At 43.1% G+C, this 25,481-nt stretch overlaps 1 protein-coding gene across 3 annotated transcripts in view; it reads left to right on the top strand.

Annotated features, from left to right (window-relative positions):
* The window catches only part of EBF2 (EBF transcription factor 2), a 132,908-nt gene that overhangs the window by 88,893 nt on the left and 18,534 nt on the right, over positions 1 to 25,481 (top strand). For all 3 annotated transcript variants that reach the window (XM_082779640.1, XM_082779639.1, XM_082779638.1), the window contains exons 8-11: positions 8,476 to 8,557; positions 18,249 to 18,366; positions 20,148 to 20,278; positions 20,857 to 20,983. In XM_082779640.1, coding sequence (XP_082635766.1) covers positions 8,476 to 8,557; positions 18,249 to 18,366; positions 20,148 to 20,278; positions 20,857 to 20,983 — 458 coding nt within the window. The remainder of the gene's footprint in view (positions 1 to 8,475; positions 8,558 to 18,248; positions 18,367 to 20,147; positions 20,279 to 20,856; positions 20,984 to 25,481) is intronic.

The following is a 25,481-nucleotide window of genomic DNA, read 5'->3' as shown; positions in this document are numbered from 1 at the left end:
CAGTGTCCATCGGAGAGCCCAGCACCGAGCCACGTGCGTACCGCTGAGACTGGCCTGGGTAATGAGGAAGAACTCGGCTCTGCTTTCAAAACCCTGCTGAGGGTTAGACTCTGAGGCAAGGGCCTTTATGAGATTTTTGTCACAACGGAAAAGGCTCAGTGGAGTTGTAGCCGTGGGCTTGCAGGAATGGTGCGTGGTTCTTGGCTGGAAGAGCAGCTTGATGTGCGATGGGGGGTACATCGCTTGATTTTTAGGTGCCTTGACTTCCTTATCAGTGAAACGAGCTAGAAGCCTTTCTTTCCTCGTGTCCTTTGTGTATCTCATCTCCAATAACAATTTCACAATGTGACTGCGCGATGCTTAGCACAGTTGGAGCCCGCAGATCCTGTAATAAAGCAGGGAATAGTATCTGAGCGCCCCTTTCAACAGCCCGTCAGCCCCGTCCTCTATTACCTCCCTGCCTATTGACTCTTGATTACGCTCTGGTATTTGGTTGTGTGCCAAATGGCATGAATAATATGGATCCTACAGCATAAACAAGCTTCTCGCCATTGTCTCCTAAGTTACTGGAAAGTTTTGGTGTGAGAGGAAGAAGGAAAACCCAAAGGGAAATGGAAACTGCTCGGATTGCAAAGAGTCCTCCAAAGGCTTTCTGGAGAACAATTGCAATTACAAACACGCTGTTAGTGTTGTGTTTCATTTTCAATTCGAACCCATAGAGTTCAATTATTATTTTCATTAATGGTGTCAGGTTTTCATCAGAGTGCACAAACAAGGAGGTTTTCCTTGGAGATTTTTTTTTTCCTAGCGAGTGTGGCCGTGCCAAATAACTGCGTTCAGCACTGAGAAATGCCTGGCTATATAACCAGCAGTGAACTCTCCTCCAACCCTTGTTTCTTGAAAATGGGATCACTTTGCAAGACAGAATAGGCATTTACCAAACGAGCAGGAACTGCAGTCATGGAGGTGTACGCCTGCTGCCACAGAGATGAAAATTGTGCAGAAGGTGGAAAATGTACAGAATATAAATATCAACTTTACTGACATGTTTGGGGTCTGGATGACATATTGCAGGCTTGCATTCAGACACTATTAGTTTGGAAAGTAAGCTCTTGGAAAAAAAAAGCCACTGGGTATAGGGCAGGGAGCAGTAGGATGTCCTAGGTTGCAGGGAGACGGGATATTTGAAGAGGAATAGATCTGGGGCTAAGGCATGGGACTGGGAGTGGGACATGAATTCCAGTTCAACCTTTGCTGAGGACCTAAGGGGCTGTGTTCATCCTTGACCCACCCGAAATATAGGATATCAGCACTTCCATCCTGTATCTTAACACAGAGCATTACTCACCCAAGTGTCATCGGGACCTCTTGGCACCACAAGCAAATTGTAATTAGAAGCAGTTTTAAGATGGGTGCTGCCATCCCATAATTTTAAGGTAGACTTTTAAGGCAGGCTGATCTGTTGGCCTGCCTTAGCTGAACCGCTGATCCTTCTATGCTGCTCTCGCACCCATCTCCTGCGTCTGCTCCTCTGAGCTTGGTGTTGTAAGGCGCTGGAGACCTACACAGCAGGCAGCATCAGCGGTCTGCTGCCCTCAGCTTCAGGTCTCCATATTTGGCACAATAAAGGTCCCACATCAAAACTTAAAGCCCAAAATCTAAATTGGAGTCATTGACTGTGGGTGAAAGAACGTGGGATGTCACACCGTAGGTGCTGCTGAATTACATCGGACCATTTGAGCTGGAAAACAGAGTTGTTTGGGTATCTAAAATCATCTGATGTTTCCAATTTGTTTGGGGGATACAAAGTCTTGTGGCATTTTAAAATCCTTTTGGAGCTTTTCTTCTTTTTTTCAAATGAAAGCACTAATTCCACCTGTTCTCTATTACACTTATCTGATCTGCATGTCTTCATATGCTTTGCATTGCAAGCATCTTGGAAGGAGCATTCTGCTATTGATTGATTAAATACTAATTTAATAATAACGATGGGCCAAAACTGAAAACTTCTGATCTAGACTTTTTGCAGTGCAAACGATTTTTACTCCTACAGATTTTGGTCCAAACCACCTTGATTTAATAATACAAATACAAATACCCCAAAGCCTCACATCTTGAAGCCAGCTTCACTTTGGCCATTACAATGCTTCCAACATCAGCGCAGTTCCTCCCGACCCGTGCTCCTTAAACCCCTGCAGAAGCTGACCCTACCTTGGCAGGCTTCTATTTCCGAGCTGGACAAGAACTGCAGAGCACAGGGAAAGCTTCCTGTACGGAGGGGTTGGGATCGGTGCCTTGAAGCTGCAGGATGGTTGGGGAGGTGAGGTGAGGAGAAAGATGTAATGGTAACACATGGGGCTGCATGGAGCAGAACAGGAAAATAAGAAGACCCATGGACATCTCTGAGGAGGTGTCCTCAGAGATGTCTCATCATCTAATGAGTCCAAAGACTCATTTAGGCCATTTCCCCTAGGTTGGCATAGACCTATGCTTTTTACTCTCTCCTTTACCATCTTACAGCCAAGCTGTGAAGATACCAAGACTAGACAGGAGACCGAACGGGAAGCAGAGGGCAAAGAGAGGTTAGAAAAGTTGTGAGCCTTACAATAGAGCCATTAGTCTGAGGAAAAAAACAAGTGATTTGGGAAGGTGCTGTTCATTAGATGCAAGTGGGGTCACTGGTTCCTACTAGGCAAGGTTCCCTTGGTGTTTCAGTGCTCACCTCTCACACATGGCCAAGGAGCGCCGTTGTGCCATCACTCATCCTCAAACACCCCGAGCTGAAGAAATGGTGTTGGACCAAGGCATGAGGGCAGAGAACCGTTCCTCACTTTTCAGATCAAGAAACGAGGACACTGGTGGGGCAGCAGCAGAAGGCAGGATGCCCACGTGCATGTTGTGGTACAACTGGAGCCTTTCCCCTAAAAAACAAGCGGAAAACGAACACCATCTCTCCTGGCCCAGCCTGGGGCCCCACTGCCATCCGACTCCTGCTCCCTTCTCTCGCAGAGAATCTCAGCAAAGGCTTCTGACCTACATATGTTGGTTTTCACATTTGTTCGACTGGGTTCACACTTTATGCACAGGAGTTTTGCGAAGATTAATTAGTTGCTGTTTGTGGAGTATCGTATAAATACTCTGGATTATTGTAATAACCTCAATCATTTCGCACACAGTATATGGTGTGTGTTCGCTCAGAATGCCTTCGTGCCATGCCTGATCCCACGTTGACTATAACTGCTCAAAAAGTAGGAAATTTGTTCATCAGCTCCCTAATAATACACGCTGACATAATAGAGCGGAATTACTCCAGAGATAAATATTCAGATTATAAAGAAGTCTTCTGCTGCGATATTCATTAAAATCAAGATGATGCCATCAAATAAATGCAATTAATTGAATTTTAACACCAGCCTTCAAATGTATGTGCAAAATCTGATCTGGTCCCTTTGCAAGGCAGAGATTTGCAAGCAGAGCCTGCTCCACCGCGTTGGGGCAGCGGGTAAGGTTGCTCGTCACACTTATCTCAGAGCTTGCAGTGCCAAGACACACACGAGGGAGTCAGGGGGACGATGCAAGACCCTGACCTCAGAATTTCCTCGCTTTGATGCAGCTGGAGCCAGGCCCTCCTGTCATGATAGTTCTGTGGCTCACTCTTAGCATTGTTCAGCCGGAGCAAAAACATTCGCAGGAACAACTCCCAGCTTTTTATTTCTTTTTAGTTGACTTTATGACCTCTTAGAAGCACTTCAATTATTTAATCACGATGCCACCATATAGGATGGCACTTTATGTTCTCATTAGGTTGCAGCATCCCAGGGCTTGCTGATACCACGATCACACCAGATAGTGGCACGTCCTGGGCCACAGCACGGCTGGGGCCAGCAACCCAAACTCTGCAGCAACCCAAACGAGCCGGGACTGTCTCACTGCTTGCTTTACAAGGGATATTTTTCAGAGTGTCTCTCCAAAGGCTGCTCACAAGATCAAAACAGTTGCCTCTCTTGATCCTGTAGCTATGTTTTAGGGAAGCACACGAGGTGGCTGGAAGGTTGGTTAAGACAGAGCCAGGAGCCAGGAGCACCAGGTCCCAGTCCCAGCTCTGCAGCAGGCCTGTGGTAGGAGCAATTCCCTCCCAGTTTCCAGGCCCTGTATCTTGCCTTACACTGGTGGTTACACCACCTGCTGCAGAGGGGGTTGTGAGGCAGAATTAATTGAAGTTTAAGTCCCACAGAATGGTGCAATAAAAGCGCAAAGTGTATTTTCTATTTCTGGGGCTCCACGTGGTGAGACTGAGCAGTCCCAGGTTTTGTGGCAGGGCTTTGAAAAAACATTAATGGATTATATTTTTTTTTTAAACTACACCTTCTGTTGCATGTGGGACTGCTCTTTAGAGCCTGCCTAGTCCTGTTGAAGTCACAGAAAGATTTTTTCTGGCTCTAACAGGATTTGATTCAGGTTCTCCTCAACCAACCGAGATGGAGGAGGAATGTTCTCCAAGGTGGAGCAGCCTTTTGGATCTGGCCACAACAGCGTGGTGCAGCAGCAGCCCCTTTGGAAAAGGCTTGACAGACACAAGACCTTTCCAGGGGAATTTTTCCTGCTGCTGCCTCTGAGCCCTGTTAAGGCTCCCACGACATCACCAGGCTGGCCTGCAGTTCTGCTGGAAGGCAGCAGGGATAACACCGCCACCAGCCTCTGGACTGCAGCGAGAGAGGGGCACGTAAATGATTCATCAGCCCATCTCCCCAGCATGGTGGGAACTCCCAGTAGGAGGAGCAGTAACTTTTGAAATAGCTCCCTCGAAATCCTAGAAGAAGGAATTTATTTAAGGTGGCGATTTGGAGACCTCTGCGAGCGCATCAGTCTGTAGGTAGAGGGCTCGACCATAGGAGAGAGACAATAGGAGAAAAGAAATGTCTGCAGTATGTCTTAATTAATTTGACATCTATACATGAAGTTAATCAGGTCTTCTATAGCACTGCCAGAACTTTTAGTGGTGGTTATTCAAAAGTATTTAAGTTTTTCCCCAGTGCCCTTCAGTGTTGATGTAGGAGATGCCTGGGCCAAGCTCCTTCTGCAGTTGTCTGCTGAACCCAGAGCTGGTGCTGGCCTTGGGAAGGAACAGAGGCCAGCTAAGAACCATGAAAATAAGCTAATTTTAATTTTATTTTTGATGTATGTATAGGTTAAGGCAAAAACTGGCTAAAGTTTCTCATTTAAAAAAATTAATACAGGCCTTCTGCAACTCTCCTGTTCCCCCTAAATCAGCTTCATTTGGAGCTAAACCTTCCCATCTCTTTGCTCCCCCCAAGTAATTTTTATTCTAATGCTGCAATAAATATTAATGCCTTTCCCAGATGCAACCACTTAAAATATATATGTATATACACCGACCTACCAAATACTTGCTGGGAATGCCCAGTTGCAACTAAAATTTGATGGGAAAACCTCTGAAAGGAGAGAGAGAGACCTGGATCAACCGGAGGAGAAATTCCTGAGTGTGTATTTACATAAAACTGAATCTAAATGTGGGGTGGCAGGAGGGAAGAGTCTTAGCACAGAATGCCCAGCGAGGTCCAGAGAAGCTGCACGTCTAACACAGGCAGTACACAGACACTGCCCCAGTGCTCCCACACTGGGAGCCCAGCACTGCCAAAAGTGCGAGGAGGAATTACTGATGCCCAGTTTGTGATATCTTCACCGCACACAATTCCCAGCAGCTCAGGAGCTCAGCAACCCCAGAAAGCCAGGCTCCTTTAGGTTGTCTCCAGTGGGTTTCTCCGAATTGCTCCTGCCCCAATCTCCCAGCCTGCAGCCTCCAAAGCTCAGCGCGCTGCTCACGGTCGGTGAGGGCAGGGAATGCTTTCGGAGGCAGCCACCTCTTGCAGGAGCTTTGTTTTCTGTATATCTTTTAGCAGACACCCATTGGGATGAATCAGCACCGCTCTAATTACAGCCCAAGTTCATTTCCACGTATATCACTGATTCCTTTTAGCTGGGGGTCCAGACCCAAATATTCTGGGGGTGTTTCACAGAAAATAGAAATTGTGTTCCCTGCCACGCAGCATTACAGTCTGCTCACAAATACGTTTAAGCACATTTAGAATTTGTACCTGTGTGTGTCTGCCCTGCAGGGCTTTGTGCAGGGTGCTGCTGCGGGATCTCGGCTCGTCCCGAGGCTCCCCAGCTGACACAGCGACTTCGCTCCCCGACACCTTCCCGTGCTCCGCGCTGCGCCGCTCTTCAGCTGCTGCCGAGCCTTTTCCTGACCTGGAGGAATAGCTATACAGCAATTAAAGACATTAAAAACAACCCAAACACCTCCCTGGTTCATTTCATCTTTTGTTTTTCCTTGCAAGTCACACCAAGCCAGGAATGTTGGGGGGTTTATTGGGGTTGTTTGCAGCTCTCCAAACCAGTCCCTTCTCTGCTGGCTCACTGATTGCCAAGTACAAGTTCCCTGCCTTGGTCTGTTGTGCGCTTTGTAGGCTTTTCCCTGCCTCGCTAGATCATGGTAACAGAAGCAGTCAACGTATCTGCAAATATGTTTTGATATGTGTAAGAAGAGGGCAGGAGAACAAGGAGCGTTACCCTGAAACGCGGGGAGCCCTCTGAGCCCCCAAGGACGAGGAGCGACGGAGAGAAAAATACCAGCCTGCAGCACGCACACGCACAGCAAACGTGGTGTGGAGGTGTTCAAAGTGTCAGTGTGGGATTTAAGGAAAGAAATGCTCAACTCAACAGAAGGATGCGTGTTGTGGCAGGCATTTTATGTGACGTTACCGGGCTCGTTTTTGCGGGGTCAGCTGTAGGGAGGTTCTGGAGGGCTCTGGTTTGTTCAAGCAAGGTATAAATGGATCAGATCCTTCGCTACTCTTTGTAAGGCTGTGCGGAGAGAAATGGCACGGTGTGAGCGATGCAAAGAAAGTAGCGATAACAAGAAGCGGATTTCTGCTTTATTGCCTCGCGTTGGGGCTGGTTGGGTTGGTGGTGGTGGCAAAGCCTGGGAAATATACATCTTTCTCCTTTAAAGTTCTAATTCAAGGCATGAATGTGTGAGTTCTGAAGGGACTTAGGGACTGCGGTAAAAAATCGTTGTCATAGTAACAGAAAGGGAAATAGGCCTGGCTCACCTGGGACTTTAACTTACTGCAAAAGCGGATTTTTTTTTTAAATTTTTTTTTAAGGAAAGCACTCAGCAAGAGAAATAAATAAATAAAGTGTTCTTTGTATTCTAAACCGATTCTTCAACTATTAATTTTTTCTCATATCGGTGTCTTTTTCCTTCCAAACTTATTTAAAAATCTCTGATTTTTTTATTTTTTTTTAATTGTTGCAGCTAAACCCATTTTGTCCTCCAAATGGCAATGCACTAGCAGAAAGGAATCACAGAAAATAATCTCATGTAGGATAAAGGACGCCAAAACATTTTCTTGCCTGCTCTGTCTGAATTCAGAAGACACGCTGGTTTTGTTTCTAATCCAACAACTGTGATTTTTCATGCAGGGCAGACTCCTTTACCTTTGCAATTCACAAATTTAATCAGGTGAATGAGGCAATAAAGGGACGAATCCTCTCGTCCCTGGATGAAAAATTTGGTGGAACAGTTTATTGAAAACTGCCTGCCTAATATTTCTAAAGTGTAAAATCCATATGCTGTAACGCGTAGTGCTGGGTAAGCCCATCAAGCATCCTGAAGATTCAATTTCTGAACATGACAAGCTAAACTTGCCAGAATAATAATGTCTAAAGACAGATCCATGTGACAAGGCAAAAATAATCGGCACGAGAACTTTGTGCAATGTTAATGGGTTTATCTGCTTGGCCAGCGTGAGCTGTCACGGCTGACTTCGATTTGTGTTTCTGTTATCCTCTCTGAAAATCTAGGTAAGATTATAATCTGGGCTCCTGGCAGTTCTGCCTCTCTGCTTTAGTTACTGAAATCTTAATAGCTGAAAACATCGTCGTGATGAAATCTCATCAGCTTCTTCTGGGAGCTCTGGTTGTCTCTGTTTTTTAATACCTTCTAAGTAGTTTCAAGGCTTATCTGCCTCGGAGTTGCCCCATTGGTTTTTGTGTTTTTTACAATAATGTTATCCGTCTATATTGTTCCATGGAAAATCCATTCAGACAGCGAAAGAAAGACCTGGTATGCATGGAAGAGATAAAGAAAGAAACTCAAATCGTGTGTTCAAACATGCAGTGAAGGAACTGGCATAAATCGAGTAGATATGTTGATTTACATCAACTAATTGCCCATCTCAGTGTGGATTAGGCACGTCAGCTATAATTTACATGATTTTTATAAATTTGTCGTTTTTTTGTTGTTGTCAATTTTTTTTTTTTGTAAATTCTCACAATCCTGGTCTCTTGATACACCGACATGTAAATCACCACGATGTGTACTTTAAGACAGAATACAACACGTTTTACTATGCTTAATAACAGTGACACGGTTCTTTATCGTTCCAGATTCTTCTTAAAATTTTTTCTCAAGTGCAATCAGAATTGTTTGAAAACAGCAGGAAACCCAAGAGATATGAGGCGGTTCCAGGTAAGGCTCAGCATTAAGCTGTCTGCTTTTTTTCTCTTTTTCTCCTTTCCTCTCTCCTACATTGTTCATAATAAATATGATGACAGTATATGATAAGCCATATCAGATATTGTTAAAGTTTTTCTCCATTTGTTGTGTTTAAACCTTTTTTCCCTCTTCTCTCTCTTTTCCCACTCTGAATCCCCAAGGGGAAGTGATGTACTGTACCAACCAGCAGTGGATATTTGATTTGACACCCTCGGGCAAAGCACTCACACATACAGCTGCCCACAGCAGGGATCATGTTTGTGATACTTAGATGCCTCAGAATTTTTCAAAGTAGCTCTGTACGTGGTACACAAGCAGTCTCCTCATTTCCCTCCACTCCCTATCTCTTTCCATCTCTTTTGCCTTTTAACTCTTTCACGCCCTCCCTTTCAGCTTCTCTTTTTTTAAAAAAAGCCACAATAGTGATGGTCACTTTAAGATCTCACGCAGGAAAGCAACAAGACCCACGGGACAATGACCCAGCTGCTTTGCAGTAAAATCTGCCACTGGTTTCATCATAGCTGTCGCTGATGTATTGTGAATACCAGCTAATAAAAACACAGAAGGAGGTGAAGTGTGTCAGGTTAGAAGCAGCGGAGGAGAGGCAGACGCAGTCTCTCTTCTTCCATACCCTAATCCTTTAAGCAATTATGTTTAATAAGTAAGTATTTTCCCTGTAACTTGGCCCTCACAAGAAGTGAAGTGCAATAATCGAGGCTTCTAAGTCCTGGGTGCACGGCCAGGTCTTTGTGTGGTGTGAAAAGTGTCACAGGGGAGAATCTTGTAGAGAAGTGATGCCAGAACTGACCCAGCTCGAGCAGCTGAGAGGTGGGCAGCACGGTCTCAAGGCAGGGGCACGAGATTGCAAGTCACACGGGTAGGCTGTCATTCCCTTGCTTTCAGCCTGTACAGCCACCTCTCCAAATGGGGCTGCTCACCTCTGCAAAACTTCGGGGGGTGGATTCAGGAAAGGTTTTGGGAAAGCACACGCACACTTGGCCAGCCAGGGCCTTTGAAATCTGCTGATGAAATGGGTAGAAGGTGTTCCTGCTTGTTACCATTATTATTGCACCTTCGTTGCACCGTGCTACCAAGAGGATTTTACCCTACTGGGGGATGTATGATTTTCCTGTAGACCCGTAAGACTTGTCAGGGGTCATCCCGACATCCCAACATCCTTAGCTTTGGCGATTCATGTTTCATTACCTGGGTGTTTGCCTCAGTTTCCTCATTTACCAAAGAAGCAAAAACTCCAGAGGAGTTTACAGAAGTGCTTAAAACTTTCCACAAAACAGGTTTCCACAGACAATTGATTTTGTTCTATACTCTTACTAGAAATGAAAGATTCGCAAGAATCTTTTTTATGAAAAAAAAAAATCTTGCAGGAGAAATCCAGTAAAATGAAAATGCAGAATAATGAAAACAAAAATCTACTCTGATCTCTGAAAGCTCCAAAAAATTTAGAGAAGTTTAGGAAAAAAAAAAAAAAAAAGTAAAGATTTTTTCAATTTATTTATTTATTTATTTTTACACCAGTGGTTTAAAGAGACCATAGTTACTTTTTCATTCTGTTTTTTGGAGGTGGTAAGACATCTGAAGAGAAGAGGTGGCCATTGTTAGTGAATTTGTCCTGGTTTTTATTTCACATGGCAATTTCCATAAAGAAAAAAACACCAATTAGACATCATCTGTCAAAAATGTGCACAAGGATGGGTTGGTTTGGTTTTTCTCTTCATAAACCAAACCAGCAGCTTAGCACACCCTTGGGGCTTCAGTTTGAGATTGAAGTTGAAACCTCAGAATGAATCAAGGTTAGGCAAAGCCTAGGTTTACCTTACTCTTTGTCAAAACCAAAAATGTTGACTTTGTTACAGAGTTACAAAAATGAACATTTGAAACAAATGGTAAAATGCTTGAGGTGGTGTGTGAAAGCAGGGTCTTTGTTCAGGCTTGTTCAGAACTGGACTCATCAGTTGACAAGCTTGGTTGTGGGCTACAGAGGTCAGAGCGTATGAAAAAAGATACAAAAAAGTGTTCAATTGCTGCAATCATATGCATTGGGAGTAAAACAGCCGTGCGTTCCAGTGGAAATCAGCCAGGATGACCAGTAAAGACGATAAGCAAAGATATTAAGTTGTTTTCTGTCTGCCTGGTTGTTTCTAAGGGTAGAAGCACGACTTCCCTGAACGCAATGTAAGAAAGAGCATTCTTGGATGCTCCACTCTCTCTGTCTTCTGGATCCTCCTTTTTTTCCTTTTTTATTTATTTTTTTTAAATTTGAATGAATGTTTTTTTGTTTGCGTCTTGTTGTGTGTGATCTGTCAGCTACCCTTAAAGTCGTAAGCGGGAAAAAAGCGACATCACTCCAACCAGTAGTAGTGTGCTTGCACGCTGTGAACGTCTTCATTTTCACTGAAGTTGTTAGGAGTTACATCAGGCAGGGCAATTATTGTGTGGGATTGCTTATTGGGTTTGAAGGGACAGTTGTACATCCCACCAGTACAAGAACACCTAAGTAGAGTAAAAGCAGGGTAAAAAAGCACAAAAAGCTACTTGACTTGTGATTGAATTCATTATGCTTTATTTTTTGGCCATATCTAAAACATTTGTTGTTTTTTCCTGATAAATTTTTTGTACAGCTGTACAGGTTATTAAGACCCTCTTCTTCCCAACATTTCCATACACTCAACTTCCCTAACCCAGACTTCTGCAGTGATGCTCAGTTGAATTTCTTTTAATTTGTACCCGTGTTATTCTAGGGAATCAAATCTCTTCATTTTCAGTGGGATAGAACTTGTCAGATCTCCAGAAGACATTAAGATACTTCTTTATGGTTATAAAGAAAACAGAAGAGCAAAACCCTGTCTCAGGGTTCTCATCACTGAAATTGCTACTGAAATCTAGAGCTGAAAGGGTCTCATCCAAATGTTCTTGCTCTTTAATGGAAATTGAACGAAAGCCCAAAACTCAGGCTTGGTTGTTGAGACACAAATGTAAATAAGAGGCATGGAAATTGTGCCGTACAATGCCTCTGAGTGAGCTCTTCAAGCGTGGAAGAGTGGTTACTCATGTCTGGAAAAGCATCAAGTTAATGCTTCTGATTAGAGATGGGTGTGAATGTACGGCTTGGGCTTGGTTTGGCTGATAACCAACGCTCCGGGGAGCTGGGATCCAGCCTCCGAGGCTGGCCTCACGCTCAGTGCCTGGAGATCGAAGATTTAGCTCTCGTACAGTACAGTTACAGTACAACAAACTCAATTAAATGTTAGATTTCACTTACATCACACCCATTTTAAAAAAAAATGAAGGGGGAGAAAAAGGGGTGGAAAGGTTACATTAACGCTGCATTGTAAATTTAATACAGCTCCAGATGCCAGAAGAGGGTTTTTTTTAGAATAATTCTTTAGTTTGGAGAGCAACGCCAGCTGCTTTGTGATCACGTTAACTATTTGAAATTTGCTTTGATAGGAGGTAGAGCTGCAGAGATAAAAAGAAAATCCCTTAACTTTTACAGATTTTTAAAATGTTTCTTATGATGTTTTTCTACTGTTGAGAAGTGTTACAGCTCAGAAGGTAAAGGATATGTGATCATTATTTTATTTTTTTTTTTTTTTTCTCCAGTAATAACATAATTAATTGTGAATCTCAGGCTACTTCAGTGTCTCTCAGTGGCTAGAGCAAGGGCAGGGAATCTGTCTAGAACTAGTGGATATCTTCATGGTTACTTGTGGCTGCCCAAGTACGTATACAGATTGAGTAATATGTCCTTGGGAATTTAACTGGAGCCAATATCGACCAGCTATCAGCTGAAAAATCCCTGAATAAAAAGGAAAAATTATTAGGGGAAAAATGAAACAAAAAAAAAAAAGCATGTTTGAGTCACCTAGGCGGCAAACCACAGTGCTATGTGAGCTCAGCTCATCTGCAAACCTGAGTTTCCATAGGTATTGTCGTTACCGTCACTGCTGTATGTGCACTGAGTGATCTCCCAGGAACAGAATAAAAAAAAACCGTGATGCCCTCCACTTAATGAGGACTTCTCCTAGAGAACTTGATTGAAGCCCAATGATACTTAATGGTAATGACCGGTGTGTAATGGGGGACAATAATTCTGTGGAATTAAGATGAGGCACTCCAGCAAAAATGCTTCAGCTGAGACCTGGTGCTAACACATTAGCCTCCTGTTGATTGGGAATTCTGCTTCATCCGGTAACACACTGATTAAACAGATCCTACAGTGCCATGTTTGAGGGAAGGGTACCAGGCACGAGAACATCAATACATCCTTGAGCCAGCGGGATTCTTCAGAGAAGAGAAAGGTCGGCAATTGTCCTCTGTTTTCAGCAGACAGCATGACACAGAATATTTCCTGGCAGGTATCCCCCTCTAGGTGCTCTAGGGAGAAAGAGAAAGGAAAAATAACATGGTGTGTCCCCGGGGAGATTTCCTTCCTGACCTCGGAGTGGTTGGATCAGTTCTTCAGCAGGCGCGTGAGCCAGGCTGGCTGTGGTGGGGAGCTCCCCCAGAGAGGCTCTGACATGAAGCACTGGAGGATCTGTGTTGTTCGGGAAAACCGGGTAAGGATGGTGGGCTGTGACTCAGGGATGTCGTGGTCTGTAAAGAAACAAAAAGGGAGGGCAGCAGCAAAAGAGAACTGGTCAAAATCAAATCACTCGCAGCCTGATAGTAAAAGGATGTGTTAGAGACCCCCCAGTCAGATTTGGATGTGGACAGAGATCTCTGGACTGCTGTTAGGGAGATGAATACTGCAGGGAGTAATGTCATTACTCACTAATTCCCCAGTTACAGATTGAAAATGAAGAGCAACTGGTATCCAGCTATTGCTGTGTGACAGATCTCTTAGTCAGAAAGTGACAAAAGGTGGTGTTATTTTAGAGTCTCTGTACATGGGAGGGATTGACTGAAACTGCAAAAATGAAACAACAACAACAAAAAAAAACAACACTCAATGAGCTTAATGTGCTCAGATCTGAAGCCCAAATAGACATTGTGACAGTGAGTTGCCAAAGTCATTTATTGTCCAGTAAAACAAACCATAAATGAGATTCTGCCGTGTCTCAGGTAAGCTCTGCCAGTAGAAAGGAGGCATTTGTACCACTGTACCCCCTGAGCTTGTTTGGGATATGAGGTACTGGGTTACCCGTCTTCAACAGGATGAAACTGAAATTGGAGCAGGTGCAGAAAAGGATCGGTAAGGTAGCTGGGGAGTGGGCAAGGTGGTCACACACCTTAGCACCGTGCACTGAGCCTGGACATAACTGCTCTCTAAAGATATCAGAAGGTAGATAATAATAATAATAATAATAATAAATATTTAATATTTAATGATAATTTTGAAGACAGTGTTAAGTATAAAGCGACTACAAATAAATTTAGGCTGTAAGCCATAAAGTCCCTGATGATCAAGACACGTAGGCTTCAAAACAGGAGTACCAAAGGCAGAAGCTTGAGCTGGTTTAAGACAATTTAAGAAAAGCAGCCACACGGTTTAGCTGTCTGTAATAGCAGAAGATGGATGTCAGTGACCCAGGAGTTATCTCCCACCCCTGTGCCCCCATGCCCGAAATGAAGGCCACGTGCATCGCTTCCCTGGTAGCCCCGAGTTTGCGACAGGCCGGGGTATCAGGGAGGATTTCCCAATGAATTTGGTGGAAGGTTTGAGCAGAGAGAAGCCGCTGGCATTTTTCACATTGTTTATCTTATTCCTAATCCAACTCTGAAGCAAACAAGTATCGCAGCATCTACTCCTGTATTACTCGCTCAACCAAAACGCCTCTTGACATCAATGGGAGCCCCGTCCAAGTGCAGACAGCAGGATGAGGCCTGACATCTTTTCTTCCACCCAGCTGGAAAATAATAATAATGATAATAATTTTTAAAATCCTCATAGTAGTTATTCTTTTGAAAAGTTAAAATAACACGGCGCTGGGACTAGAGAGTTATAAGGGAAAGTGCATCAGGAATGTAATATTGTTTCCAGATGTACAATGTCATAAAGAATTTTTTCCACACTTGGAATGGCAACAGGAATTTTTGGGGAGAGATCATTTACACAGTGATGAGATATGTTACATGTAAGTAAACGCCTGTATGCCTGGAATGTTTGTGCCATATGTCTGAAGAGGTGTCTCTGAGCGATGCAGCTTTTGTGTGTACGGGGATGTGTGTTCAGTCGCATGTATGGGATCTGAAGTGGAACACGCCTTACAAATATAACATATAGACAGGGGAGGAGAGATTGCAGTGCCTCCATCCAAGCATTCTGAAGCACTTCATGGTACTTTAACAGTTTTTAGTGAAATACCTCATGTAGGTACAGCACTTGCCTTCCCCACTACCCGCTCTTCTCTAACATGGGCTGGCTGCTGGAGGAGTTGAGGATTTCAGCCTTCAAGCTGCTAATGTGAACACTTGGGACTGATGGGGCTGGCAGTACTGCTGAGTCAGAGAGCTGATCTTTAAGGTACCTGGCTACAGGTTTGTAAAGGAATAAGTCTGTGGCTTCATAGCCAATAATGATTTTTTTTTTCTCCCTAAAATAAGGAAAATTCAGGGAACCCTGCTGAAAGCCCCGCTCAGAAGCTTGCCACTCCCGTGCTGTTCCTATAGTTGGCACCCCACTGGGCTGGCTGAAGGAACAGCTCATGGCCATGTCTGGTCTTCTTGGTTCTTCTTGGTTGGTTGTCCTCTGAAACTCCACTGGGGTGACACGTTGATCAGCTGCTTGGGGCACAAAATCTTTCTCATTTGTGCTGTCTACGGCAAATGTGACTCAAAGCTACGACTACCAGAATCCATCGCCTGATGTATTTTGATGCTCTCATCATTCCCTTAGTAGTACATTTTGCAGTAACTGCTGATTTTAGCTGAAAAAACATAAACTGAATAAGCAGAGAAGCCAAATTGTCATACAGTAGAAGTAGTGCCATCAGATCAGGAACCAAACCAACAAAGCAAAACATTTGCCAGTAATTCACCAGTGCTGTAGACAAATCTGAGAACTTAAATCCCCAGAAAAGTGTACGCATCACCTTTCACCAGCACTGCATACAGGAATACAGGTTAAGAAAAAAAAAGACCTGGGATGTTTTATGATGTTGGGAGAACAAGTGTTATTGATAAGTTCGTGTTCAGAAGGGTATTGGTGAAAATGCATAGAAATGGTTAACAAGGTAATGGTAAGAAACGTTGACCTTGATTTGTTTAGCTAAGATGTAAAGATTTTTGAAGGTCAAAGGTGTTCTTGTGTAGTGTTTTGGAGTCTAACTGTGTCTGACCCTCTAACATTAAGCTGCTGTGGCCTGCAGTTTTGAAGAGTGAAGCAAACCAGGGGGAAAGAGAGAAGGGGGAGAGAACAGGAAATGGAGTGAGGTGTTTCAGGAAGTTGTCAGGAGTTGACTGATTGATTCCAGATGGAAAGGGTCACCCGTCGTGACCCAGGAAATACTCACTGGGGGAAAGCAGTTGGCTTGTGAAAGGGAAGGGCCTGGGAGTTAGAGACCATAGTGGAATGCACATTCCTCTTCCTTTTATCCATAAAACATTGGCTTTTAATCTTCGGTATAAAACAATTGGATTGCCATCTCCATCGGGCAGAGGGAAAGACTGGACCAAACTGGAGAAGTCCAGCACTTTTATGTCCATCATCTTCTTACCTTCCAGCAATGAGTTGCCTTGCAGTGTCATAGTAAGGATGACAAAGGTGTGTGCTGCATTTCCATGGTACCTTGGAGATGCCTGCAAATAAGGTCCAACATTTGAGAAAGCTCTGGACCAGATCTGAACCTTGCATTTTGTCCCGTTCCTGATACCACCGTATTTATTTACCCTGGGTCCTGGCCTGCGAAATGCCAAGTGGCTTTGACCCTCCTGTGATGAATGGAAGAGGTGAATACAACTGGAGCTGCTCGTGGAGAGAGGTCTGAACGTGCTTCTTCTGCTCCTGCTGGCTCAGGGAACAGAGGATGCTCCACACTTACCTCCTCCTCCACAGAGGACAATTTCTCGTGCTGCAGGGACCTCTGCAACCAAAGCGTGGCTCTTGTTTTGTGCCCAACTTTTACACCCAAGTGGTTATCAAACAGGGAATGTGTGTATACTTGTAGTCTGCATATATTACAAAAATCTCATACTGAGAGCATGTGTGTGTGTTTATCACATACATACCTTGTGTATGTGAGGTCAGATATGTATATATTATATAATGTAACTGTATATATATGATATACTTTTGATTTACATTTGGTTACAATTTAAACACTTGTCGTAAATATTTCAGACACTGGAATAATTCAGGTCTATTCCCCTGTTGCCATAGTGTGCTCTGTGCTGGCCAGTGAGAGATTAAAATTTATTTCCATTGTTTAACGGAAAATAATGAAGTGCATCTGAGTGGGTTCAGCTATGTCATGCGGGAAATGTTCACTTTGGATAGGAGTCTCACTCCACCCAAATGTGCAATGATGAAATCAGTTGGCACACAAAAGCAACACATTTTGTGACAAGAATGCTTGAGAAATATAAGAGTACGGTATGACAAGAGCCTTTTGGAATGAATTAAACTTGTCTCAAGAAAGAAAGGATTCTTTAAACCAGCACAGTCCTGTAGGAAGGCCAGGTTTCTCCTGCTTTATGACAAGTAGAGTTTTACCAACAATTAGAGCTTGCCATCCTCCTACCCAGACCATGACAGCTGTATCTGTGAAAATTCATGAATACAACCGGGGGCAGGTTCTCAGTAGCTGTGAAGGGCCGTGGCTGTGGGGCAGCTGAAGGGCTTTAAGCTGATTTACCCCAGCTGATGGCCCCAACCTGAAAGTTTCCAGAAGATGCATCTTCTTGCAGTAGGTAAATTCTGCAGCTGATGTGTTTTTTTTTTTTCCATAAAGTTTGTGGTTTGAAGGTAATTATATTTCTGGATTTATAGGAAACAGAGCTTTGGGTATTGTGTTTTAAAGGGAGAGCTAAATGGCCTTCATTAACATCTGTGGTTACATCCTCTATGAATTCAGGTGCCATTGGAGCCCAGCAGCAGAATTCAGGGAGGCTGAGGTTTTCAAAACTGGTACTTGGTTCTGGCTGCTCAGGCTCAGGTGTTCATTGAGAGGCACTGAGCTTGCATATGTAAAAAAACAGACATGATATTAGGTACCTTTTTCACGTCGTGGGAATTGCTATTTTGCTCGGTCAGTGGAGACCTGTGTTTTCGGAGCAGCTGCGGGTGCATTTGCATGTGTGCGCAGTACGGCAGATGGCTCAGAATCTGCATGGCTGTATCAGAGGGCAAATTGCTGTGGTGCTCTGCAGCCTGCCCTCCTGGTTGGTATGTGCAGACCTCTTTGCCATCAGCTATACTACAGCGCATCATAGGGAACACAATTTCGGGCCATCTGCAGGAGCTGGTTCATTATACATTAAGGACTTTATATGGCCCTTAGGATGCTATGTTAAATGGAATTAATGCACAGAGTGGAGGCTGAAAATATTTTCTCCCATCCTTGCTAGGGAGTAAACCCTGTAGGACATGATTACATTTTACAAACAGAACAGGATTTTAAGTAAACTGAATAATTAATACTTTACAAGCTGAATATCCAAGTAAGTTGTTTACCTGCCTCCCTTTTCTCCTTTTGCAAATGTCTAGGTTGTGCTATCAACAACAGTGAACGTAGACGGGCACGTACTGGCGGTGTCTGACAACATGTTCGTTCACAACAACTCCAAGCACGGACGGAGAGCGAGGAGACTTGACCCCTCCGAAGGTAGGGTATTGTAGGAAGAACAGCACGCAAATGAGTGCAAAAGCATATTACCCATTCTTTGGTTTCTGTTTGTTTTCAGGAGGGAAGGGGAGCTAAGGGGGAACTACAGAACCTCAGGGGGTTTAGGGAAGGAAAAGGCAGGAAAACAGTGTCTACAGCATGCAAAATATGATCCTCTTCACATCTAAGAGACTGGCTTCCCTCCCCCTCCTCCCAATTCATTAATTAGTTTGTCCAGCAGAGATGAAAAACATAGAAAGACTAAGTATTATCTAAAATTCAGACTTCTTTTTCAGCTGGGATAGATTTGATTTCAGGCAAATTAGGCAACATGACATCTTAGTTAAACAGAACTGTTACAGCACAAGATGTGTATGAAAAAGTGTCACTAGTTCCCTTAAACAAACTATGTGCAAAGCATAACAATGCACAGAAGGAAATTGACACTAATTGATTTTAGTTTGTTTGGCTAAGCAAGACTCATGGCCGTCTGCAGGATGGTTTTTGGACTATATTAAAGTAATTACGACTACTTGTATCTGTTAAGTTTCAAAATGGTTGGCCCCTCCTCTCCCTCTTCTCATGCATTCATTACCAATGCATTCCACCTCTCTTGTGCAGGCAGTACTCAAAATTACCAGAAAATGCTATCTGTGTCTACTTCTCCCTCCCCTGCAGCTAGTGAAAGTGAGAAGAGCTGGTGATGTTAGTAGAAAAGACAAGCGAGGATATTATTTCATTATAATGTTTTGCTGTCCCACTTCTTAAATGTGCCCTATATCAACCTATAAGAAGAATTAATGAACTGGAAGAAAATGATTGAATCAGTAAAGAATTCAGAGTGGTGTTAATTCTCCCCCAGCGGGCAGTGAAATGGTAGAAGGAAAATCCCAGGATTCCTAGCCTAGGAAGCCATCCAGTTTTTCCTTGACTGATTGGATGTGATTGACTGGCTGTTCAAAGGAGTCTCATGTTTTTGGAGCCCTGCCAAAGTTCCCCTCCACCTCTGACCCTGTCAACATTGGGAATGGAGTGATGGATTGACTTTGGTTATGGCCTGGAAACCATATTGGGTTCCTGATGGGATGTATAGTCCAGAGGCCTTGAACATATGGAAGAGAGAAGAAAAAAAAATCCGCTCTATAAAATCAAGAAAATTATTAGAAATCGTATTCTGACACGAATTGGAGGAAACGTTTGATATTTCCATATCTCTCTTACCCATTGATAAACTTCATAAATCTTAATCTACCTCCCTTTGCACAGGCTTTAGCTGTTGTGTGATCGTATGCTAATGAGTGTTTTTTTAAAACAGCCTCTGCACAACCATTTAAGCGTTTCATTTTTACACCCACTACAGTTGGCCTATTAGGCTTTAATGACACCATGTTAAGTGCCAGTAATGAATAGGCAAGTAATTAACACTAGCAAGGCAGAAAACACTTTTATTTATTTATTTATTTATTTATATATTTGTTGGGCTTCCTGGAACAGTAAAGCAGCCTTCATGGGTGAATGGCTGGAGGGGACTTGTCCCAGGCCTTTGGCAGCGCTGGGGAATTCCTGCCAAGCGTGACACTGCAGCGGTGCAGAAACTCCCAGGAGTGGACAGGTGAAGTTTTGTCTCGGTACGACTTAGGACTGCTTAATGCACTCAGAAGTTGGGTGCACACATCAGCTGCAGGGGTTTACAAACAGTTTTGTGAACAATCTCACAATTGTGCACAAATACAAACCCCCAACCCTAATCGGATGCTCTGTTGGGCTTTGCTTTTGTTTAGCCACACCGTGCATCAAAGCAATCAGCCCGAGTGAAGGCTGGACAACAGGAGGAGCAATGGTGATCATCATTGGAGACAACTTCTTTGATGGGCTGCAAGTAGTATTTGGAACCATGCTCGTCTGGAGTGAGGTAGGTAGAGGCATCTCCCTGCTATGAAGCTGGAACAACTCTCTGCTGTTATTTGGAAGGTGGAGGGGAGTGGTGTTATTTCCCAACCCAACAATGCTACCAAAATGGTGGCATGTAAGATGGGCTGGATAAACCTCTGTGAAGGGAATTCATGGGACACAGTTGCTCTGTGGAACTCCTTGCTAGGTGACATTACTGAGGCCAACTGCCCAGTAAGATCCACAATGTGATTGACTCAGGGGTCTGGAGGCAGGTGAAGGTATAGAAATAAAGCAAGAGAGCGTGAACACAGAAAGAGTTTGGGAAGGAAAAAGAATTCCATCTATGTCCATCAAGAAGCCAGCAATTAAGCAATAAGTAATACAATTTTCCTTGATGACAATTTATCCTAAAAAAGTGTTTTCCTCTCCTGGAGGCAAGAAACTAGACCAAATGTATCACCTGCCAGATCTATAGCATCTCCTACGCAGCAATAAGCAATGCTTTTACTCATAAAGTATGTTTGGAGGGTGTAAATGCAAGTGGGGGGTGTAACACAGACATACCATAATTGCATCTCTCCTTTTGTTATTTCCCAGCTTATCACACCTCATGCCATCCGAGTTCAGACACCTCCACGTCACATTCCCGGAGTGGTTGAAGTGACATTATCATACAAATCCAAACAGTTTTGCAAAGGCGCCCCAGGCAGGTTTATTTACACAGGTAGGTGACTGTGATTTACACTGGAGGAGCTTGAGCTCTGAGCCTCTTTGTGTTGGTAAACAGTATTGACAACTCCGTGCTTTGTTTGCTTGCTTGCTTTGCCTCTCCCTGTTTGAAGGCCACTCTGCTAGTTGTGGCATTTGGATACATAAGGAGATAGCTTCATTGCTGTGCAGAGGTGTTAAGGGACTGTTACTACACATGTTAATATTTTTTCCAGATTAGAGCTCATGCTGTTATGATATGGCTCTGTCCGTAGATATATTGAATGTACAGTAACGTGATAGCATTGTTCTATATATCCAAAGATGTTTTATTTATAACAGTATTTATTTTACATTTCTCTCTCGCTGGGGGTAACCTTTCATTTTCGAGATAATCCCAGAGGACGAGGAGAGTGTCTTGTATTGAGAGAAGCCAATGAGCCGAGTGGAAAATAAATACAATTGTTTTTTTATTTTTTTTTTTTAATTCTTAAATGGATTATAAACTTGTTTAGTGCCCTACATTCACCTCTGGTAACAGGAGAATACTAATATTATAGAGAGAGCAATCTATATATCTGAAAGGAAGAATCAGATGGGACCAGATGACCATCCCTCACTGAACTGTCAGTACCAGTAGTATCAGCGATGGCATACCATGCGTACACCAGAACTTCTGTAGCCTATTAAGCATGGACGGAGAATAATGGTGCACAGGGTTGTCAATTGTATTTATACTGAATGACTTGCTCCCACCAAATCATATTCAGCTTTCTCAAAATGTAAGGATTGATTCTCTTTTTAAAAGCCTCTTATTGCCAACAGTCTTCATTAAGTAATTGTGTACTACATTTGAAAAAATGTAAATCCTAAATTAAAAATAATAACGAGGGTCCAAGAAACATTTTATTAAAAAAAAAATAAGGCAAAAGCTTAACCATGCGTTGAGTGAACTAGTTAGAATTTTTCTAAAACTAGAAAAATTTGAATGGAAATCTGACATTTTAGTAAGCTTTAGCAAGAACCAGTGATTTCTGAAGAATCTCTTACCACCATATGCCATTTTATATATACTTTTAAAGTACAAATGCTAAATTACTGTTTACCTATGTATGTGGGAAGGCATTGATTCATGATTGTCATAATACCTAGGAACCTGCAGCAAGAATTAAGTCTTCCATTATACTAGGTACTCTAAAGAAATAAAAGCTGAACTACAAAGGATTATGTTTGTTATGATAGTGGTGTGATCCACAGTTAGTTGAGGACATTAAAATGATATCCATTGACTGAAACTGAATCAGCCTCACGAAGATTAGGACTTTGTTCTGATCTTGCACCAAAATTTGTTCTGGAATTATGCCTGGACCTGTGAGTTCAGGATCTGGCCAAAAGCTTTTGAAAGACGTTTTCTTCTAAGTCAGTGCATTCATTCATCTGTCTCTGGGAAAAGCTGAACCTGATGCCTGAGCAGGTTAAGCCTTTCCCTGAGCAATAACTGGCCAAAGCCACAAAAGAGGTTAAAATTCCAAATCTACATGAAAACACAATTGTTCCTCTAAAGAGAGGGAGCAGATCAGCTTGGTGGAGTCCAGCAGTACTTAAGCAAGGGAGCACTGTCATTGATTCGTGTGCAGTGAAGGGTTGTAGGGGTTGTGTTAGTTGTGATGCTTTTACCTTCATAGGGACAGAGAGACTTAATTCTTGAGTTATTCTTACACATTGAAACTGGAAAGTTCTCCTATGCCATTTTTTGCTTGCTGAGGCCTTGATCTTCCAGTTCTTCACTGCAAGCATCAGTCTGAAAGCTGCTGGTACGAGAACTGAAAGAGCTTTAGGAATGGAGCGATGCAGAGATGTGTAAAATAGGAACGTGCATCTGCCTATGAAGGAAAAAGTCTTTTCGTTATGGTGAAGCCATTTTAAGTACAAGACTTACTTGTACCATCTAGGGGGGACTGGAGTCAGACAGTAGCAGTTCTTTGACATATTAATTAGCGTGCTGCCACAAAAAGGGACATGAAGATGTATGTAGGAGCTGGCGGAAGGGAAGAAAGTTAAATATACTATCCCTGTTTTACTGCTGTTACTGGCATAGGGATATCTGTTAGCATTCTCTGAGGAGTGAGTGGGTGCTCACTGCCATATGTTACAAAACAGCATTTCGCAGAAGATGCCGAGCTGTTTGGGCGAGGGTAGAAGAGACAACGTTTCAATCTGTCTGTTCAGGAACCTGCAGCTCTCCCACCATGGCAGGCAAAATGATAAACACAGCTATTAGGTAGAGGCTCACCTGTGTAATCAATTCCCCCAGGTTGTTGCTGCTAATAGCAGTAAAAACAACTTCTAAGCTATGAAAATAACATGGTGGCTTTTTTTTTTTCTTTCCATGATTGTGCTATCAGAAAACTGCTGTGATCCTGCTGTGAGCAAACACACTGACTTTTAACCTAGGCAAGAGATATTCATGCAGTCAAGGTCCTTCTGCTTGTAAATCTTCTTCATACCCTTCCTGACAACTTCTGAACCTCTTCAGCAGTTTCTGCCAGGCTTATCAGAAAGGTAGAAGCACCACAGATGCGCAGTCCAAGCACACTTTTTGAAAATGGAAAAATTGTAAGAGAGATCTGAATTAATCCTTCTTGGAAGGAAAGGCTGCAGAGCTCAATCATGATTAGTCAAGAGTGAAGCTACCAGAAAACAGCCTCAGGAAGCCAGGTTATTTAAATGCCACCGAATGCACGAATATCCATAGCGCTCTGGAAAATAGCCTCACATCACAGAAGTGCAGGTATTTGTTGGAAAAAGTGTAGCAGGCAAATATGTAAAACACTGAATAGGAGAGTTCAATAGATTTTATAGTCATTGGTGAGGTAGTCCGGTGTATCTTAACGAAAATAGCTTTTTTGTGATAATTGAAGCTTATTATTCTCTTGATAGCACTTTATATTGCAATATATTCCTCCTAGCTGTCCCAAAGTCTATATCTGACAAAATATCAGAGAATGGGGCAGCTTGGAGAGACAAATAAGACCACTTCTGTCTTGAACTTGTCCTTGTCTCTAAAACCAGGAATTTCTCCCCTCAGTACATCCCCTTTACGTTCAGCCTACACTTGACAAAAAAAAATAAAATGCAGACACATTAACATCAAGCCCAGGAGACTGAGGAGTGTGAAATCCTGCAAAGTGAAAGCCTGGGCAGACGTAGTTCTGTCAGAATTAATAACAGCAGCAACAACTAGCAGCCCCGGCACTATCAGGGTCATGTTGTATTAAGTCCTTAATAATTATTAAGTGCTGAGATAACCTCAGATGAAAAGCACGAAGGGTCAAGTCACATGGAAAGCACTGAACAGCTGGCTATAGGCACGTCGCAGGTATAACCATAATAATTATTCATATAAAACCAGACCTCAGAAGGTTCACCAGGGTCTGACTGCATCAGCCATGGGCAGTTACAGAAGGCCACGTGCTTCCATTTTATGTGAGGCACTGTCACAGGAAACTGAAGAAGGGCTGACCACTTGCCTGTGGTTGTGCAGGAAAGCTGAAGAGAGCCAGGGCAACAGAAGTCCCAGGTCCAAGTCGTATCCTGTAATCACCAGACCACCAAAACTTTTTGAAAAGATGGAAACAAAAGCAATCATTTTAGTATTGTGCAGCGCATATCTGCCTCTGCCCTCGATATTTAATATACAATCAAATATTAATGTTTGACCTGATTATACTTGAGCTTTTTTTTTTTTTTTTTTTTTAAGGAGTAACAAAAAGACAGGTTGTTTGAAGAAGAAAGTGATAAACTGTTAGAAAGATGAGTACAAAAATTAGATATAAATTTCAAGGGTAAATCTAAACGCCACAGCGGAGCAGTTACAGGAGCTCATATGCGTCCTGTAATGTGCATTTATAATGGGCTCCTAGCACAGTGTGCTGTGCTGGCAGTGCTGCAGTTATGGTTCTGTCAGCATTTCCACTCTTAAGTGCTATCATTCAGGGTGCTGCAACTCAGCCATCAAATTCCTCTCATCACCCAAATGTGATGCGTGGACTTTTCCATACGGTTCCCAGATGGGAAACTCTTCTACGAGTGAAACCAACAGGATGCTGTGGGCTTGTAACAGTGCAGCAAAAACCTGGTGAAACGGCTTGCTACAAGCTAACAGCAACTGCTGAACCAACTTACATCAGTAGTAAGTGTGTACTTAAAATGAGGGAGATAAAAAGTCTGGTTTTACATCACCACAGCTAAGCATCATCTCCTGGTGAGCCTTAAACAGGTAACGCCTACGCCTCCCTGTTCGGAGTTACTTTTCTATCATCAGCTGTTCGTAGAGTAATAAGGCATTTGTTCTCTGTGCTAATCTCGCAGTAGCCTCATATTCTGCTTTTAATACCATACAAATTCAAAGTCTCTGCTGCTGTAAGCAGTTCCATTATAGTTCCATTGACTTTAATAACGCTTACCTCAGTTTACGCCAGCCGAAGCTACGTCTCATAGGCTTTCATATCTTA

The sequence above is a fragment of the Aythya marila genome, assembly GCF_965140915.1.
Source record: "Aythya marila genome assembly, chromosome: 26".
Taxonomy (NCBI): domain Eukaryota; kingdom Metazoa; phylum Chordata; class Aves; order Anseriformes; family Anatidae; genus Aythya; species Aythya marila.
This window is presented reverse-complemented; position numbering and strand designations above follow the sequence as displayed.